This window comes from Peromyscus californicus, unplaced genomic scaffold, assembly GCF_007827085.1.
Source record: "Peromyscus californicus insignis strain IS unplaced genomic scaffold, ASM782708v3 Scaffold_11__1_contigs__length_118956290, whole genome shotgun sequence".
In the NCBI taxonomy this organism is placed as follows: Eukaryota; Metazoa; Chordata; class Mammalia; order Rodentia; family Cricetidae; genus Peromyscus; species Peromyscus californicus.
This window is the reverse complement of record NW_026294402.1, coordinates 20,103,295-20,121,818: the sequence shown is the minus strand read 5'-3', so window position 1 is coordinate 20,121,818 and position 18,524 is coordinate 20,103,295. Positions and strand designations below refer to the sequence as shown.

Genomic DNA, 18,524 nt, shown 5'->3' with positions numbered 1-18,524 from the left:
TTCCGGGATAGAGATTTGGCATATGAATTTTTAATGTCTGTAATATGTGCTAAGGCACTTGGGACCTGGTAAGCCCTCAATAATTGGAATTATACTTTAGTTTAACAGACACGCTCCTCGGCAACAGAGTGATTGACTACACGCTATAACTAAGCCTAATAATGAACTCTCTAGGGAAAACTCATGGGAGTATGAACAGTTTAAATTACAAGGTCAGATACAAGAAAGACACAAGATAAAATATATGAAAAGCAATAAACTAGCAATTTATGTATTTTTCTCCCCACTTTAAGAAAGTGCGTTAAAACAAATGCAATGACAGGTTAATGTTGGAGCTCTGCTGAAAGCCAGATGCTACACAGATGGACCTTTCTGTACCCATGTAGGCTTCAGTGAAGTGCCAGGATTGTTCTGGTTCCTCTCTTGGTGGAAGCAGCTGTTGAGCCAGGAAACCACTAGAGTCTGGAACTAACTGTCGGGTACTTCTTTAAAATAGAGATCAAAGGATGTGGCTCAAGAGAATGAAAAATAAATACCAGAGATTCCACATTTGTCTGTTACCTATGAGTAGGAAAATGAAGGGGAACATTTGGGAGATCCAAATAAGAGCCTTTAAATGATGAAAACAGAGGCCAGTTCCCAGCGCGGCCTTGCCTTGATCCCCCTGACTTTCCTCATTACCCGGTTGGTGTCTCTTTGACACCCACACTGAAATGGCACTAAGCTGCTTCACTCTTGCGTTAGGGTGTTATACTTTTAACCTTCGTTCTGTGTTTACTTCGGTAGGATATAACTCCACCACCACTCCTAAAGTGACACGCAGTGTTTTCAATCTAAAGCTTTTATTTCAATGGGAAAAATATAGTTTTATAGTGAGAAAGGGATTGATTTCTGCTCAGGGATCAGATTCAGGGATCCTTTCTTGAGTAGTAGTTCTTTCTGGTACCTGGCTGTTTGTCTCAGACTAGTATTTCTATACTGTTACAGTAGGAATTGTCTTTCTGGTATATCATTAAAGAATAGAAAGGAAGCATAGTGAAGAACTGCAATATGAACGCTTAATTTAAATTCATTGCAACCCTGTATCGATTCATAGGATCATGCATATATTATTTTATATTAACAGAATGTAGCTTTCAGTGTGTGAGGTTTTTTTTTTTTTGGAGGGGGGTTGCTGTTCTTTAAATAGTCACCGCTTTGCAGCAGGCACTGGTTTAAGGATACGCAGATGAATGAACTGTATTCTGGCTCTTCTGGATTTTATGAAGATTAAATCGAGTCTGGCATATCTCTGAAGACGCCATGTTCAGTGTATCACCTTCCCTGTGTGAAACATCCTCCTTTGGGGAGGGGCAGGGCAGCAGGAGTGGCCTGATATTTTGTCTAGGCTTAATGATTCATGAAATGGACACTATCTTGTATAGTAAGGGAGCCACAGTTCAGATCTAAGAAGCTTGACACCCAAAGAATTGAGGACCATTGAAGTCTAGGGCAGTCCTTAATCTCTTGCCTCAGAATATCTTGGACTATCAGCTCAAGTCTCTGGCAGGGCAAAGCATCTTCCTTTTCCTTATCATTACCCAGTGATAAGGAAGTGCTCTGGACACTTAACAACTGCTTTGCCCAAGTCCCTTTGAACCTTCATAGAGCAACATATAATTGCTAGAAACTCTACCCTTTCTTCCTTTTCCTTCCTTTCTTTCTTCCAAGTTTTGCAAACCTGCCAAACTTGCCAGATAGGTATTTTTATTCTCCTTATCACAGGATGGGGCAATTGAGTTCAAAAAGTGAAGGGCATAAATAGGAGAGTCATGCCAGGCACAGAAGCAGGAACTTTGACCCGGTTCTAGAATGATCACTTTGCAATTTTCTTTTTTGACAGAGTATTGCTATGCAGCACAGGCTGGCTCCAAACTTGAGATTCATTTGCTTCACTGCACCCCAAAGTATGTACCACATTGCAAGTATGTACCACAGTGCCTGTTAAAATCATGTTTAAAACAAAACCAAAACCAAAGCCAAGCAAAACTCCCCAGTTGCTCACAGGCTGCCTTTGTTCAGGGTTGCTCATCACAGAAGAGGAACTAAGATCTGCCCCAGCCCTACATGGTCCCCTTCAAGTCAGCGGAGCAAATTTTCAGCCAAGTTCTGAGCTCGGGTCCTTGGTGCAGTTCAAGAGGAGAAGGAAAAAGATTTGGTTTCTTCCAGAAACTCAAACCATGTGGAGAAGGTGTAAGAGCTAGGGCCATCTTGTTATGGATGATTGTTTGATTATGCTATTTCCTGCACTCATTCATTCATTTACTCAACAAGGTAGTCATCTGATAGAAAGGTACCAGCTAAAGGGAAGTTGGTTTTTGTTTGTTTGTTTTTTCTTCCCTGCAAGTTCCCTTACAGAGTCCAGTATTCTTAGGAAGCAAGCACACAGAAACTTTTTTCTTTCTGTATACATTTTATTTGATTTTCCTACAATATATTTTGAACCCCCCTTTCAGAACCCACCTAATTTTCTTCCCCCACTCTCTTAAAACAAAAGCACAAAAACGGAAATTAGAACAAAAGACCAGTATGACAAAAAAGCCAAAACATTTTGAAACAAAAATTTCACAAACATATACCACAAGTTAGTTTTCTGTTGACCAACTACTCCTGGGTATGAGGCCTGCCCTGGAGCGTAGCTGATACACCCAGTGACACTCTTTATTGGAGAAACTGATTGAGAGTCAGTCCTTAGCCGAGAGACTAGCAATCCAATACTGTATCTCCATGTGTTTCCAATTAATAAATTACGCTAATGATGACTTTATTGTTGTCTTTAGCAGACACTGGGTAAAATTTCTTTTAATCTGGTGGGTGATAAACTCATTATCAACCCCAGAAATTACACTAGATTGACCGGATATCTTGTTTCACAACACAAGCCTTCTGTACGGCACTGTCAATCATTTTTTACAGAAGTGTCTTAAACAGTTGTTCCTTGTTTCAATACATATTTTAATATTCAAACTCAGGAAACTTACGAAGTGTAATACAGCGCTAAGTCCTTTCACAAAATCCATTCTTTTTGCCTGAGTTAATGAATTCTGATATTAATAAAGTCGTGAGCAAGAGAGGCCACAGCCACCTGAAACTCCTGTAATTACAATGGAGAAAACCGGAACCATGTGACTTGATTTCCAAAATCCAGACTTCTTGGAACAAGCTCACTTGGATAGGAGCCAAAAAATCAGTCTCTCCACTGCAATTCTCCAAGGCTTTGTGCAAATAGCGCTGGGGTGGAGGCAAGGAAGATTAACTTGGGGTATATTCGGTCTTTTCTTTCCTTTTTTTCCTTTAAACTTTCCCCGGGCTTCTTCATTTACCCCTACACTTGGCTATGAGAAGATTCGTTTTCAAGTCTTGCATCTTAGCAGTTTCCATACTTTCTAGTAAGGAAGATATGATGCAGCAGGGAAAAGTAACATGTTGATCACCCTTGCTGACAGGCCCTTTTCACTGATGCCTTTAGTTGGGGTTCCTATCTAGGCTTTTCAGTTCACACTCCGCTCCAACCCATCGGACACTATTTCAATCCTCAGTCCGGCCCCAGCTTCTCCTCCGTGAACCAAAAAGCTTGCTGCTTTCAACAGAGGCCACACTTTACCCCGTTAGTTTCACGCACAAGCCTAACGCACAGAACTCCGGAGCTCACGCCCCGAGACCTTCCGTGGCCACCCGGTTCCCTCCACGCGCGACCCAGCGCCACGCAGCATCGGAGCCGGACCGCTTGCCCCCGAGGGCGCACGGCCGCTTCCGGGAGGTCGTCCACGCCGCTCCCCCGGCCGCCGGTCCCGCCCCGCTCGCAGCCCGCGCGTGCGCGCTTGCCGGCCCGCACGCGCCTGGGCGCGCGCGCTGGAGGGGCGGGGCCGCGCCGCTCGCAGGTTGTCCCCGCCCCCGGCCCGCGGCGTTCCGCTGTCGCCGTGGCAACCCGAGAGCGGCAACGGCGGAGGCGCGCGAGTCCGGCGCCGCCTCCGGCCGCCCAGCAGTAGGCAGCGGCCGCCCGGCCCGCGCTGTCCCCGCCTCCCGGCCCGCCCTCGCCGGCCGGAGTGAGCGACCGCCAGTCCGCGGATCCCGGCTCCTGTCCGGGCGCGCGCAGCTAGCGGGCGCGACTATGCTAAGATGGTCCTGCAGGCGCGGAGCAAGCACCGGGACGCGGCTTCCAGGCCGCCCCGGCCGGCCCGCGCATCACCGCCACCAGTGAGCGGGGCATCCGAGGTGGGCGCCGGGGAGCCGGGGCCGGAGCGCGCGCCGCCGTCGCCGGGGCGCAGAGGCGCGGCGGGCAGGAAGGGACCCCGCGCGGAGACCGCTGCGCCCGCCCCGGACGGCCTCGCGGGCCGCCTGGCGGCCGGGCTGCGCTGGGCGCTGGGCCTGCGGCGCGGGCGCGGCCGGACCTGGAGCACGCTGCTGCTAGGTGAGCCAGTTAGCAGCCCTCTCCGACTTTTCCCGGGACGCTCCTGCCTCCTCCCTGCTCCTCCCGCTCCTTCCGGGGGCCCAGCTCCGCTCACCCTCCGCCCCGCTGTCCTCCCGGGCTTTTAAAAACATGGCCCGGAGATCATGAGCTGCTGGGCTGGCTGCGGGCGGGCTGGTCCGCGCGGAGGAGACCGGGCTAAAGCCTGCAGCGACAGTCCATGCACTCTTTGCCTCTGGCGTGGCCGCTCTCTCGGAGGATGGCTTGTTTAGGGATGGGAGCGATTCCTGGAGCCCGAAACACTCAGGTTCCTGTCTTAGAAAGTTGCCAAACTTATAATTAAATTTTAGCATGCTTTTTTCCTTCTTGGCCACAAACCCTGAGGGTGGCACTTCGTGGTTCTGTTCACTTTCCAGGTTGTGTTGTGTTTTGGATGCCCTGCTGGCATCTCTCTTCCTTCTGTCCATACACCAAATGGATGGGTTGTAACTGTCTAAAAGAAATAAAGTTGAAGCATTCACGTGTGGACCGCCTTCTGGGTTCGTTTTCTGATTGACTTTGTCCGATAGGGCAAGTTTATTGAAGTTTGAATTAGCAGGCCTAATTTTTTCCAAATCCCTTATTAAGAGCCTATAATATTTTTGCCACAATAGGCTTTGCCTATTGAATTATTTAGTTACTGGTGATATTTTGTTACTATCTTTTCACTGTTCCTTAGTTGACATTTAAGTGTTTGGGGGTGCTTCGAGCCTTGGAGTTTGGAGTTCCATGGGCCATACAGCAAAATCAGCCATCCTGTGGGGTAACCTCTACCGCAGCCACTTAGGCACTGAAAGCCAGACATGATTCTGTGTTTGTGAGTTCAAGAAGGCTGACACTGTTACAAGGATATTTGCTCTTTTTATAGTTGGGCCAGGATTAGGCAAATGCATTATTTTCGTCATGCCTCCCTTCAGTAGCTAGCTTGAGAACCTGGCTGGTGTACAGGTTAAATTCACCTTGGGGAGGCAGCGTGGTACAGTGGATGAGGTTGAAGGCATTCAGAGCTAGTGCACAGAGCTTGAGTTTGGTTTATGCCTCACTTTGAGAGCCTTCTCTGTTACGTGGATAGCCCATGCCCTACTTACTCAGGGATGTCCTGAGGAGCAAAACTAAAAATTCGGTGGGTGATGCAGGTTTGTGTCTAAATCACTTAGCAGCATCAGTTCCTATTGTAAAAGCAAGTGCACAATCCTGATTTCCGATCCCATGACAGAATAGATCTCCAGCTTTCATGAATGGCTAGGATAAACAACAATTGAAGTGAAGTAGTGGATGGATTGTTTTTATTTCAAGGAGAGACAATAATAGATTTTAAGTGATACTGCTTTTTTCATATTTTACGGTGCGTTTCCTTTGGGTTTTCTTATATTGAATGGCTTTTATTTGGATTTAGCAGTGCCCTTGCAGAAATACAGTTTTGTGCAATATAGCATTTCTCTTGATTTGCTCTTTTGACATTGTAAGTGGAAGTATGATGAACCACAGTCTTAGGTTTTCCCTGGACAGAGGTCACCAGGCATGTGGAGTTTGGAGGGACACCATAGTCTTTGTCCTCTTGCTTGAACATCTGCCGTGAGGCCACACAGCACCTGGAGAGAAGGTTCTGGCGAACGATCAGACCTGCTGTGTTTGGTTCAGTTCTGGCCCTGTACCCTCAAGACTACTACTCAAGCAGTAGTGATTTCTTTCTCCCACCATGTTGCCAAAGCATCAGAAAGGCTCTCATCGGGCAGAGGAATTCCAGCCATTTCTGTGTCTTCGCAAGCTGCTTCATTTCCTCTGACTTTACCTTCCCAGAGTGGGTGAACTTCGTATTTCAGTGTGGAGCTTTAAGATGGCTCCTTTGTCTTCCGTGTTGAGAGGCATTGCATATCACTTGTTGCTTGGATTAACTGCAGTTGCTCGGCTTTATCAGCTACATATTGGGCTGTGACAAAGTGGCTTTATTACTGTTTAAGAATAAATATTCTTCACTTGAAACTCCATGATAGTGGTGCACGTTAGAACTGGTTAGTTTTTCTTCATGTGTGCTGGGCACTGATAAACCACTTAGCAAGGTTGCCTTCTCCTCTGTTGAACAGGGGTGACCTTTTAGTAAGAATGTATGCTTTTCTTATATATGGATGTTACTACTTATTCAGTGGTGACAAAGAGGTCTTGAAATGTTTATTTTTGGGAGTTTCAATCCGGTTGCTCCCAGCTACGGGAGGCAGTGGGGGAGGGAGAACCTTGAAACTATTTTTCAAACCTTCCTGACCACAGTAAATAATATACATGGCTTCTAATGTGCTCCCACCTTGGAGAGTGCACCCTAGTACATAGATGTGTCTGCATAGATTTCTGTGTTCAGGCAGGAAGCATTAGTAATTGAGTTGTTTTCAGAGTCATGAATAGGTTTGAGAAACTTACAAAAGCTGTTAAGCCATCGAGGTACACTGAACAGTGGGAATGTACTCATCGGGGAGAGGTGAGGCTTGGAGAACCAAGGCTTCGTCCGGAGGCGTGTGTGCTTGGCTGTGCCGAGAGAGCCAAGGGCGCCCGAGAGGAGATACACAGTCTTCCCACACTCCAGCTTGTAGTGCCTTCTGCTGTCAGATCTGCTGAAGCAACTATAGACTGGGGTCAAGGCAGAGAGGCAGAGAGTGGACACTAACTAGCAAAGGCCAGTTAGTATTACCTTTCAGTAAGTTTTTTTTCCTCCTCCTTTCCCTTTGTGCTGGTTGATTTCAGCTGTCAATTTGACATTACTTTAGAATTACCTGGGAAGAGAGTGTTAGGAATTATCTAGATCTGGTTGACCAGTAGAGGATTATCTTGACTGTTGACTGAGGTAAGAGGACCCAGCCAGTTGTGGGCTGTGCCATTCCATCCCTAGGCAGGTATCCTGAGCAGTCTAAGAGCGGAGACAAATCTATGTGTTTGTTCTCTCTCTGCTCCCGACAATGAGCATGGCGCTTTCCGTTCTTGAGTTGACTGCTCTGCAGTAATGGGCTATCGCCTGGGATCTGAAGCCACGTGGACCTCTCCCTCGCCTGTGCTGCGGTTTGTCAGGATATTTTATGATAGCAAGAGAACTGAACGAGGACTTCCTTACTGTCTCCTGCTTTTCTTTCCACGCCTGCTTCAAACTCCTTGGATTTCTGAGCCACATATTTAGCTTTTTGACATTGGTTTGGGCATGTGTAAGATGAGAGAGCTGGATTAGAACAGCGATTCTTTTTTGTTTTGTTTGTTTTTTGTTTTTGTTTTTTGAGACAGGGTCTCTCTGTGTAGCTTTGGAGCCTGTCCTGGATCTTGCTCTGTAGACCAGGCTGGCCTCCAACTCAGAGATCTGCCTGGTTCTGCCTCCCGAGTGCTGGGATTAAAGGTGTGCATCATTACCACCCAGCTTAGAACAGAGGTTCTTAACCTGAGCTGCACACTGGCAGTATCAAAAAACTTGAAACATCCCGTGAACCACACATTAGACCACTTAATGCCTGGGAATGTGGCAGTGGGGAAGCACATTGGAGGAAGTGGATTTTAAATGCTGGGGATTGACTCCAGGGCTTCATACATGCCAGGTAAGGCCTGTACAACCACTGAGCTTTCTAGAAGCAGATTGGCAACTCTAGGATATGGAATTCCTTCATGGCTGCAGCCTACAGAAACTGTAAATGTATACCCCTCCTTTTATTTAATTTTTTTTTCATTTATTTACTCTGTGTGTGTGTGTGTGTGTGTGTGTGTGTGTGTGTGTGTGTGCGTGTGTGTGTGTAGGCACGTGCATGTGCGTGTGCTTGTGCATGTACATGTGCCACAGTGTTTGTATGTTAGAGGAAAACTTTCAGTAATCATTATTTCCTACTGAGTGGGTGCCTGGGCCAGAGCTCAGGTTGTCAGGCCCGGTGGTAGGCACCTTTACCCACTCAGCCTTCTACTCTGCTCTACCCACTTCCTTGAAATGGTCACATGAACTATCCAAATGCTACAGTTTCTCTTAATCTCTATAGTGTCTTCAGAACTGGAGCTGTCAGTTGCCATGGCTGATACAGCTACAGCCTCAAAGTCACCTGTATCCTGACCTTTATCAAAAGAAGGAAGAAAGCTGTGGTCATGGGAGAGAGAGGGCTCTGGTTCAGGGGTGAAAGTGAGAAATATTCCTATTGAACATGCATACCAAACATGCTTGGGGTGCAAGACTGTAATGTAAGATGTCATTTGTAAATTATTAAAAAGGTAACTGTGGTGGTTTGAATACGGATGGCCCCCATAGGCTCATATATTTTAGTACAGATGTGTGTGTCACTGGGGAGTGGTGCTACTTGAGAGAGATTAGGAGATGTGGCCTTGTTGGAGGAAGTGTGTCACTGGGGGGTGGGCTTTGAGGTTTCAAAAACTCTGGCGTAGCCCAGTGTCTTTTTCTTCTTGTTGCCTGTGGATCCGGATGTAGAACTCTTAGCTCCCTCTCCAGCACCATGTCTGTGTGCCAGCATGCTTCTGGTCATGCTGATAATGGACTAGCCCTCTGAAACGGTAAGCCAGCCCCAATTAAATACGTTCCTTTATTAGTTGCCGTGGTCATGGTGTCTCTTCACAGCAATGGAACAGTGACTAAGACAGAAGTCATGTCACTCTCTTACACTTCAGACCCTTTTCCTGTGGCAGCTGCAGTGCAGTTGAGCCTTATGATGTTTTGTGTGGGACCATCCTGTGTTTTGAGGGACTGTTGTGTGCCTTGCAGGGGGATAAACAGAGTCCCAAGTTCTACCTACTAGAACCTAGTAGCACTTCCCCAGTGGTGGCACCCAGAATGCTTCCCAAGTACTGGCAAGTGTAAGGGGGAGGCAAACACCTTTATCATCAACCATTATCATCAAGGCATGGCTTATGAGAGCCTGGGACTAGCCAGGGACAGGGAGGAAGCCCGTGAAGGCAGAGAGTTGAGTCTGGGCACTGGGAACTGGGGTGGGCCAGCAGGGGGTGAGGTGGTGGAAGCTGACCTGCATTGGAAGCCTGTTGCTACTCTCCTCCAACGCCTCCCATTATTTCCTTATCTTTAAGATGGGGATGGTAGATGCTTTGGTTAGACTATAAGAGTAAGTGAGATAATACATGTAAAATAGTATGTCTGGATTCTTTGTATTCACCGGTTTGAATGCCTGCTGTGCCAGGCTTCCCAGGTGCATCCTGGGAAGAAGACGGACAAGAAACCTGTACTGCCTACCGCTGTGGAGTTTGCATTCTGGAAGTAAGGATAAGTGACTAGTTAGTTACACCTTGTAGTAAGTGCATTGGAGGAAATGGAAGGGCTTCTGTGTTGGGGAACATGAAGCAAAATGAACAAAGGAGATCCCAAAGCCGGGGAATATCCACTTTAGTAAAGCCAAGAAAGGCTTGGGGAAGGGGCCTTGTAGTTAACCTTTGCCAGAGGGTGGAGAAGCCGTGGCCTCTGTCTCAGAGCTGAGCCTGTGAGAGTTGTGTGGAGCATGAGAGGATGGGTTCTTGATGCGGCCAAGGGCACGAGGGAGGAAGGAGCAGGTCTCACCCTATGAGGGAGGAACGGTGGCCTGTGGACCAGATGGGAAATAGGAGTGAGTTTATTTCTGTTGCAGTGGGAACCCCTGAGGAGTATTGAACAAGACAGGGGCATGCTTACATTTTAATTCTGAGAAATCTATGCTTGGAAAATAAAGCAGGCCCTACCCCCAAGGTGGGTCTTGTCCAGGGCCCACAAGGGTCATTGGCATGAACAGAGGGCGTGGCTGTGGAAATGGCAGGAGGGAGTAGACTTCAGATGGATTTTTGTGGTTAAAAACTGGTGGACCTTGGGGTGAATTGGCCTTGGTGTGAGGGGAAGCGGGGAGGTCTTCCTGGAGGAGACAAGAAGACTGTACAGATGAGGACCAGGGCAGGTTTGATGGAGAAGGGCAAGGATTGTATCTGAACACACGACTTGTGAGGTATTTATGGGGTACCCAGTTTGAAATGTCATGTTGATGGTAGGACAAAAGAACAGTTGTGAGTGGAATAGAAAATAGTAATTTTTCAGCAAACAGGTGGTTTTCGGCATCAGGGTAAGTGACTTCCTATTCCACAAATAGCATCTTATGCTGGGGGAGAGGTCTCTTGCCCTGCCCTGTTTTGTACCCAATGCTGCAGATGAATTCATTTAACAGTAGACATGGGTCTGACCATGGCATCGTAACTATTGTATTTACTAGAAGGGGGATCTGAGGTACATCGGAGCTTAGTAACTTAACTTATGCAAGGTCACCCCTGGAATTTTTAAGGTCAAGATTTGAACCCAAGTCCCATGTCTTCTGAGTTCATGTTCTTAGTTGCTTCATCTAGTGAGCCTGTAGCAAGAGGACAAATGGAGTCTCGCAGTAGCCAGTTCTAAGAAATTGCAGCAGTTTTCAAGTAACGTGTGTTTCTCCTGTTGTTCGAATCTTAGATGGTCTTTTGATAAAAAACCCAGAGCCAGATATCAGGGTGAAAGCTGAAAGATCAGAGAAGCAGAACAGCCAGCCACTAGTTCTTACCTCTACAAAATCCTCAGCCTAAAGAGAGTGAGTTCCTGTTTCCTCATGCCTTATATACCTTTCTCTGTCCTGCCATATTACCTCCTGGGATTAAAGGCATGTGCTTCCCAAGCAAAGGCATGAGATCTCAAGTGCTGGGGTTAAAGACCTCTATGTCTAATCTAGTGGCTGGCTGGCTGGCTGCTGATCCTCAGGCAAGTTTATTAGGGTACACAATGCATTACCACATTCTCCCTTGTTTCTTTCTTCAGAAGGAAGGAAAAGGGATCTGATTGACAGATGAAGACTAGAAAGTAGGCAGGGTAGTGGGTGGTCTGTGACTGTAGAGAAGCTGAAGGGCCAAGTCCAGGGAGCCTTGTCTCCTGTGCTGATCTCAGGCAAGAACTTGGACCCAGCCAAGCAAGCAGCTGTGAACGTGAGCTGTGTTAATTACTGGAATCCCATCAAAGCCAGAGAAAAAGTCGGAAATTGGGGTTTTGAAACCGTTTTCCTCCTTTCTAAACTAGGCTTCTGGTTAATTCTTAAGAATATTTGTAATCACCTAAATATGCGTTATTATTAAAAAAGGTGCTCTAAATAGGAAAGTCTCCGGGAATAAAGCGCTCGTGAGCACAGAAACTGCATACAGTCAGCTTATTCCAGTTCTTGTCAGTATAAGGCTGTTATTTACTTGTGATTTATGTTTTTGCTGATAGTAGGACATCAATACTGAAAGTAGATGGAATTTTAATTACACACACACACACATACACACACACACACACACACACACACACACGCACACACGTGCACGCGCACACACACACACACACACTCAGCTCTTGCTAAAGTCTAGTCATCTAAAGCCTTATCCTGCTAGATTGTATTAATAATCCTTAATGATTGTAAAGGTGTATTAATGTCTCTTGTAGGTTTAATTAATGACATTTGCATTTCATAGACTACAAAGCTTACTATTTACATATTTGGTTATAAATCTATGTTGGGGGCTCATCTTTTGCCACTAGCTATAATTTACCATTAGGACATTTCTAAGAAAGAATTTTTCTTTAGTTTTCTTTAGTCCTTCATTCCATCCCTTACTAGTAATCAAAACTAGTAACAATTACATCCATTTCAAGATCCCCACCTTTAATCCCATGAAGAAATCACTCCTCTGTGGGTGATCTTTTATAATGCAATCAAGAGTCATTTAGTAAGAGTATATTTTTAAAGTAGAATTAATTTTGAGACTACATCAGTATACAACAGTTGTGGAACGTGCTTTAAAAATACTTTTTATTTTCTCAGCATTATCATGATTGAATGAAAAAAGAAATAGAAGGAGGATGTGGCTGCTCCTAAGGGGTTGAGGTTTTTTATTATAGTTGTAAGGGAGAATACAGGCAGAGGCAGAGGCGTCTGGGAGAGTCCACAGTGGACATGACCAACAGACTAGACCTGGCTATTTGAGAAGAGGGAGGAAAGAGAGAGAGAGAGAGAGAGAGAGAGAGAGAGAGAGAGAGAGAGAGAGAGAGAGAGAGAGAGAGAGAGAGAAGGGGACCAGGAGCAGTGACCAAGAGGGCAAGAGGCCAAAAGGTAAATAAAATAGGGGCTCATAACAAAAATGGCTGAGTTATATAAGGAGAGCAGCTGGGGAAGTGTAGCCCAGCCCCTGGGCTGGAGAGTTCATGGTAGGAGGTGGGATATACCAGCCAGGATTTTATCATAATTCAAATCTGCCCAATTATGTGACTGCCCCGCTCTCATTCTCACTCTTCATAGTAATCCTGGCTCTGGCTTTGCTAACGTGCTTACACAAGCCTCGTTGTGCTCTGTTGTTTTACTAGTTAAACGCTGTTTTTGGAAGACCTTGTTTTTCCATTCCTCACCCGTCTTTGATGGCTACAGAAATGTCCTAAGTATGTATAACTTAAATGTTATCGTTGAGGATTTTACCTATGGGGACATCATTCTTGAGTTCCCTGCATGTGCTTTGGGCTTGAAGCTAATTATTTGTTAGTCATGTTGATCAAATTGTAAGGGTTCAGATCTGAAGGCTTACACAACAGTCCAATGCACATCAGTGGGAAGAGGACCTCACATGTCCTGAGTCCTGTTAATTCTTTAGAGAGAACAGAAGTTTCTGTTTCCGCTCATTCTGAGAATCATTCTGGTTCTGTACCCTCAGGTCTCTTCATGTGCCCCCATTTTCATTTTGACTTCATAATTATTTTTTTAAAAATGAATAAATTCTGAATTTAAAAAATCATAGTTGGTTGTTTGGCAGTGCTATTAAGTAAGATAGTTAATAAGTGTCATGATTTCTGAATCATTTAAGTTAAAAGATAAGCTAGATCTTGTGATACCCAGGGGCAGTTTGCAATTGGAAGGGGTTTCATTATCGTAACATTAGAGTGGCTTATCAGGAAATAAGCTTGTTAAAAATTGCTAAAGACTCACAGTCTTTCTGCTTCCTCCTCCCCTATGATCCGTGAGCCTTAGGTGAAGGACTTGTGTTATAGATGTATGTTTCACTTGGCTCTGGGCACCAGCCACATGGTCACTTGATAATCTGCATTTGATTAGTTGTGATTTTCTGTAATCGTTTCCATCTGTTGCAAGGAAACATTTCTTTGATGAGGGGTGAGGACTACTTTTACCTCTGGGTATAAGAATAACTAGTTAGAATGTAGTTAGGGATTATGCCGATATAGTAAACGATGGTTGTAGGGTCTCCTTCAAGATCCATGACTTTGCTAGCCTTGGGAAGTTGGCTGGGTTTCTAGTACCAGATGACTTCCTCTTGTTGAGTGGGGCTTAAGTCCAGTTAGCTGTTGTTTACCACCGAGATATCTGTGCCACTATAGCACTTTAGGTATGCTATTGTGCCACGCTGGTCATCGTTTTCATTTAGAGGCATCTTAGCTGAATAGGACTATTGGTTGCTTTCCTCTCTTGGAAGCTTGCATGGTGCCTTTGATACCATGAAAGCTAGTCCTGAGGGAGGAAGCTTTCAGCTCAGAAGCATCTTGGATCCTCCAGGTCTTGTATCAGTCCTTAACATCATATCATACAAGTAACTTTATGTGGACCTAGAAGGTTGTATTTATATATTTAGGGGGGTGTGTATGTGTGTGTGTGTGTGTGTGTGTGTGTGTGTGTGTGTGTGTATGCATGTCCTCACACCAGTGCTTGTCTTTGTGTCTGTTCCTGTATTGAAGAGACCTGGGTTCCACACTTCCCCTACTGATTTACCAGATTTTACGATTTCCCTCTGTGTGCTCAGAAGCACATTATTTGGTTATATACTTTATTTATTTATTCTTAAAACAGTAAAATGTGTTATGTTTTGCCAATGAGAAGGAAGTAACTTTATGGAAATTATCAATGCCGGTCCTGTTTGATTTGGAAATATTTGTGTTCACGTAAGGCTAAGATTTTTAAAGGAAGATGGAATTCACTACCTATAAACATGTCTTGTGTAATCATGAATTGCCTACTCTAGTATTTGTACATAAATTCATATTTGAAGTATATGCAAGCTGACTTTGTACGCTTTTCTGTTTAGAATCCCGGTCATGCTGTCTGGGGTGGTGGCGTATACCTTCTGTGCTCTGTTGTTTCATATATTCACTTTTGAACACATTTTGTCTTTGACACTGTTGAGATTTCTAAGACATTTCTCTGTATGTCACTTCACTCTTGTGGCCGATGTGTTCAGTATTTTCATGTCTGAACCTGGAGTCAGGGAAACCTGAACTCTCTTGAAGGGTTTGCTGGATCCTTGCTACATGAGACCTTGGGTCTTTGGGGGAAATAAAAGCCACAAGTTCTTTAGATGGACTCCTGGATCACTTTTGCTTAATACTGATGAGCAGACATTAGATACTATCATTATAATTAAGAGTGTCTAAGTTTTTTCTCAGCTTTTGTCAATTTTCCCTCAATGCTAAATGGATTAGAAGACTAGAATTATCCAAAGTCACTCCTCAGCCTGCACCACTGTGACTTCTACATCTTCCTAGAAGTGGTTTTTTTAAATTAGACTGTGAATTTTAAAAGCAGTTTTGCTTCTCATTTTGAGACTTAATGTCTTTATTAGTAAATTGAGCTTATGCCTTCTTTTCCTATTTCAGAATAGAACATTCCCCCTAGCCCCAAAGAGGGAACAAATGAAATGGATCAAACCTATGAAGGCTTTGAAGTTGTGGAACAGGAAGATAAAAATGAAAATAGAAAATAGGCAGAAAATCACTGTTGCATTTCATTTCAGAGAGTATGAAGTCCCGTGCTAGTGGGAACAGCTGTGGGTCATACATTAAGCGCTGCGAGTTGAGATAACCAGACACCTCCCCACCCTATTCTATACTCTCTGCAAATGGGACTCAGCGGCTAAATCAGTGATGTCTTTGGAAAACATCAATGTTTCTTCTTAGCAAGGGCTTTCTTAGAAGAAGGGAGTTTGAATTTTAACTCTTTTCCTTTCTTATTTCTTATTTGTGGCCACCAAGTTTTAACCGTTTCTCACTTAGAGTTACCTTTTGAATTTGTATTTTCATGTTCCCAATTCCTCTTTGTCACACTCTCCAGGCCTCCGAATCTTACATGAATGCATTGTCACCCTGGTCTTGTCCCTGGATTTGCTATCATAACTACCACTTCTCAAAGTGTGGACTATATGAATCACTTGAGGGTTTGTTAATAATGTGTGCCTTGGAGTCCCTGTACCTGTTGAATGAAGATCTTTGCAGAGCTAGGCCTAAGAACGCTGCAATGTGGTGATGTGCTTTTCCTGTGACTGTGCTCCAAGGCCACCTAGTAATGGGGAAGGCTGCCAGGGAATGATAGTGAGCTGTTTGTGTCTACCTCTGGCTTCTTAAATGTTGATCGTTGGCTGGGAGGCATGGTTATGGCCTGAGATTGAGCATATCCACCTAGCTGCCAGGTAATAATAAATCAGTGCTGGCCTCCAGGACATGTGGAGTACTAAGGGACCCAAGTACTCACAGTAAACCTTATAAAGAGCACCTAGCTTTTGCCCCAGGCTTTCTGTGACAATCAGCCTTGATCAGACTGTCACAGTCGCTTGTTTGAATGGGGAGTGTCTCCCACAAGCTTATTGTTGGAACACTTCTTCCCCTATTGGCGGCTGTGGGAGATTGCATTTTCCTCAGGAGGTGGGTCTAGCCAGAGGAAAATGGGTTGTTGTGGGATGGGCCTTGACATTCATAGCTCCCGCAACAGCCAGGTTCCAGTGGGCTCTCTCTATCTCTAGATGGGTCATGTAATTAGCTGTCACTGTCCCAGCTTCCCACTGTGAAGAGCATCACCTCAGACCATAAACCAACATAAATGCTTCCTTCCTCAGCTTGTTCCTCCATACATTTAATCACAGTGGTGAGAAAGGAACTAAACGTGTACAGTAGAAATTCCTAGAAATTCAGACGGATGACTCTTGGGCTAGTAATGTAAACAGGGCTAGTTAATAAAACTAACTAGTTTTATTTAGTTATTTAGCTGTTTTATTTATTTATATTATTTAGTTAATGTAGCTATTTTATTTTAATAAAGATGTCTAGTTTTATTTAGTTCTATTGGGGATTCGAATGCAATACCAGGGTTAGGAGCACTGTGAGTCTATGCTGCTGTGTTCTCCTTTCTCAAACACTTGTTTGTTTTCTGTGTTAGCTATCTCAGTCCTTCTTACATCATGATGCACACAGAGGGTGAGAGCATCATACTGTACAGTGAACTGAATGTACATTCTCTTCAAAGCCCCGGTAGTTCATCAGGGGGTGATTGTTCTAAGGGATTCCAGCTCCTTTCCTTTTGGCCCACCGGTGTGGAAGCTCTGGTTGTTCTACACTCCTGATGTTCTTGGGGTACAGGGAGAGTGACCCACTGCACATGTAACAAGCGAGACCTCAGTAGATGTTAGTGCATTGCCATTATTTATTCCCATGCCGTTGGCACTGGTGATGAGGATTCTTTTGTCATGTTGGATCCAAGTCCACATCTAGCTTGATTGTATTTGTCTTTTGGCTGTCTACTGTAAGACCACACTGTTAGGTCTCAAATCCAGGACAAATGGCTAACTGAGGTGCCTGTTAACACATCCAGGTGATGCTGGTCCTCAGGCTGCAGCATCACAGGTACCTGTTACAGAGTCACCCTGGCAGCCATACCCTGGCCCCTACCCCAAACCTCTCCAGCCTTTGAGCTTCACACAGTTTCTTTGTTTCCTGTATAACCTAGATGTTTTGGCTACCTGTCCTCTTGGCTCCTGGTTCCTCATTTGGTCTCTTGGTTCCCATACACTCTCTTGTCCTACCCCCATCCCACTGCCCAGTCTTTTCTCCTGGTCTGGTTCAGTGTAGACTCTTCCAGATGCCTCTGGCTATTTTCTCTCTCATATCTACAATAAAACCTTCTCCTCAATCATACCTAGGAGACTCATGTCCTCATTTTTCATTCACACACCAAGCAGTATGCATGTCTTGACCTTCTTTTCAGGGTCCTCCTTTAATAAGCTGTTTTAAGAAGTAACTGATGCACCTTCTTAGATTTCTATCATTCTTAGTTTTCATTAGTAGGTCTGCTTGAGTGTTTAATGTGTTTACTTCTTCTGGGAACCTAAATCTTATCCCTTGAAAATTTTATCCCTGAGGACCAGGTACTTGCTGATTATTTCTCGAGTGGTGTTCTTGGTTTCTTGGATGTGTTTTGCACATCTACAAGGCTTTTAGACATTTGTTGTCTCTGAAGCATTCATAGCCTAAAAGATCTGCTTTCCCTAAATTTGGGTCCTAAGGAGTATGTTTTTATCAGCTTAGGACCCAGAAACTGGGTTTTGTTTTCTAAGTACTATAGCTACAGTAGTGGGAACACACACACACACACACACACACACACACACACACACGTATGTACATGTACACTCACAGGCAGAGGGAGTGGTTTGACTTTGAAGGATCAATTCAAAAGCCCAGTCATTTAAGCTCCTAGCGTTTTAGGAGGTGGTTGCTCAGTACAATCAGAGTGAAGGGTGTGTGGTGGGGATTGACTGGGAATAGTCAGGAATATGTATTATGGAATATTACTTTGACTATGTAAAGATATGTTATATTTGTTTATGTTGTGGAATATTACTTTAACTAGGCCAAGATGTGTTAATTTATTTATGCTGTATTTGTTTATCAATGTAAAGATGTGTTGCATTTGTTTATGCCTCATTTGTTTAATTATATAAAGATTAAGACACCTAATTGGTTTAATAAAAAGCTGAATAGCCAATAGCTAGGCAGGAAAGGGATAGGTGGGGCTGACAGGCAGAGAGAATAAGTAGGAGAAGAAGCGATGGAGAGGGGACAGGAGAGAAGAGGAGAGAATGAGGAAAAGTAAGAGGGAAATAGATGCTTGGGGCCAGCCAGGCGGCCACCAGCCAGTCATATAAGGAGTAGGACATAGAGAATAAAAGAAAGGTAAAAAAGGTCCGATGCAAACATAGATGAAGAGAAACAGGTTAATAT

At 44.7% G+C, this 18,524-nt stretch overlaps 1 protein-coding gene across 2 annotated transcripts in view; it reads left to right on the top strand.

Moving 5' to 3' along the window:
* The first annotated feature begins 4,021 nt into the window (after nucleotides 1-4,021).
* The window catches only part of Dpy19l1 (dpy-19 like C-mannosyltransferase 1), a 95,855-nt gene continuing 81,352 nt past the window's right edge, over nucleotides 4,022-18,524 (top strand). The window contains exon 1 of one of the 2 annotated variants that reach the window (XM_052754984.1): nucleotides 4,022-4,450. In XM_052754984.1, coding sequence (XP_052610944.1) covers nucleotides 4,159-4,450 — 292 coding nt within the window. In that variant the 5' untranslated portion in view covers nucleotides 4,022-4,158. The remainder of the gene's footprint in view (nucleotides 4,451-18,524) is intronic. The other variant, XM_052754978.1, reaches the window with a different exon arrangement.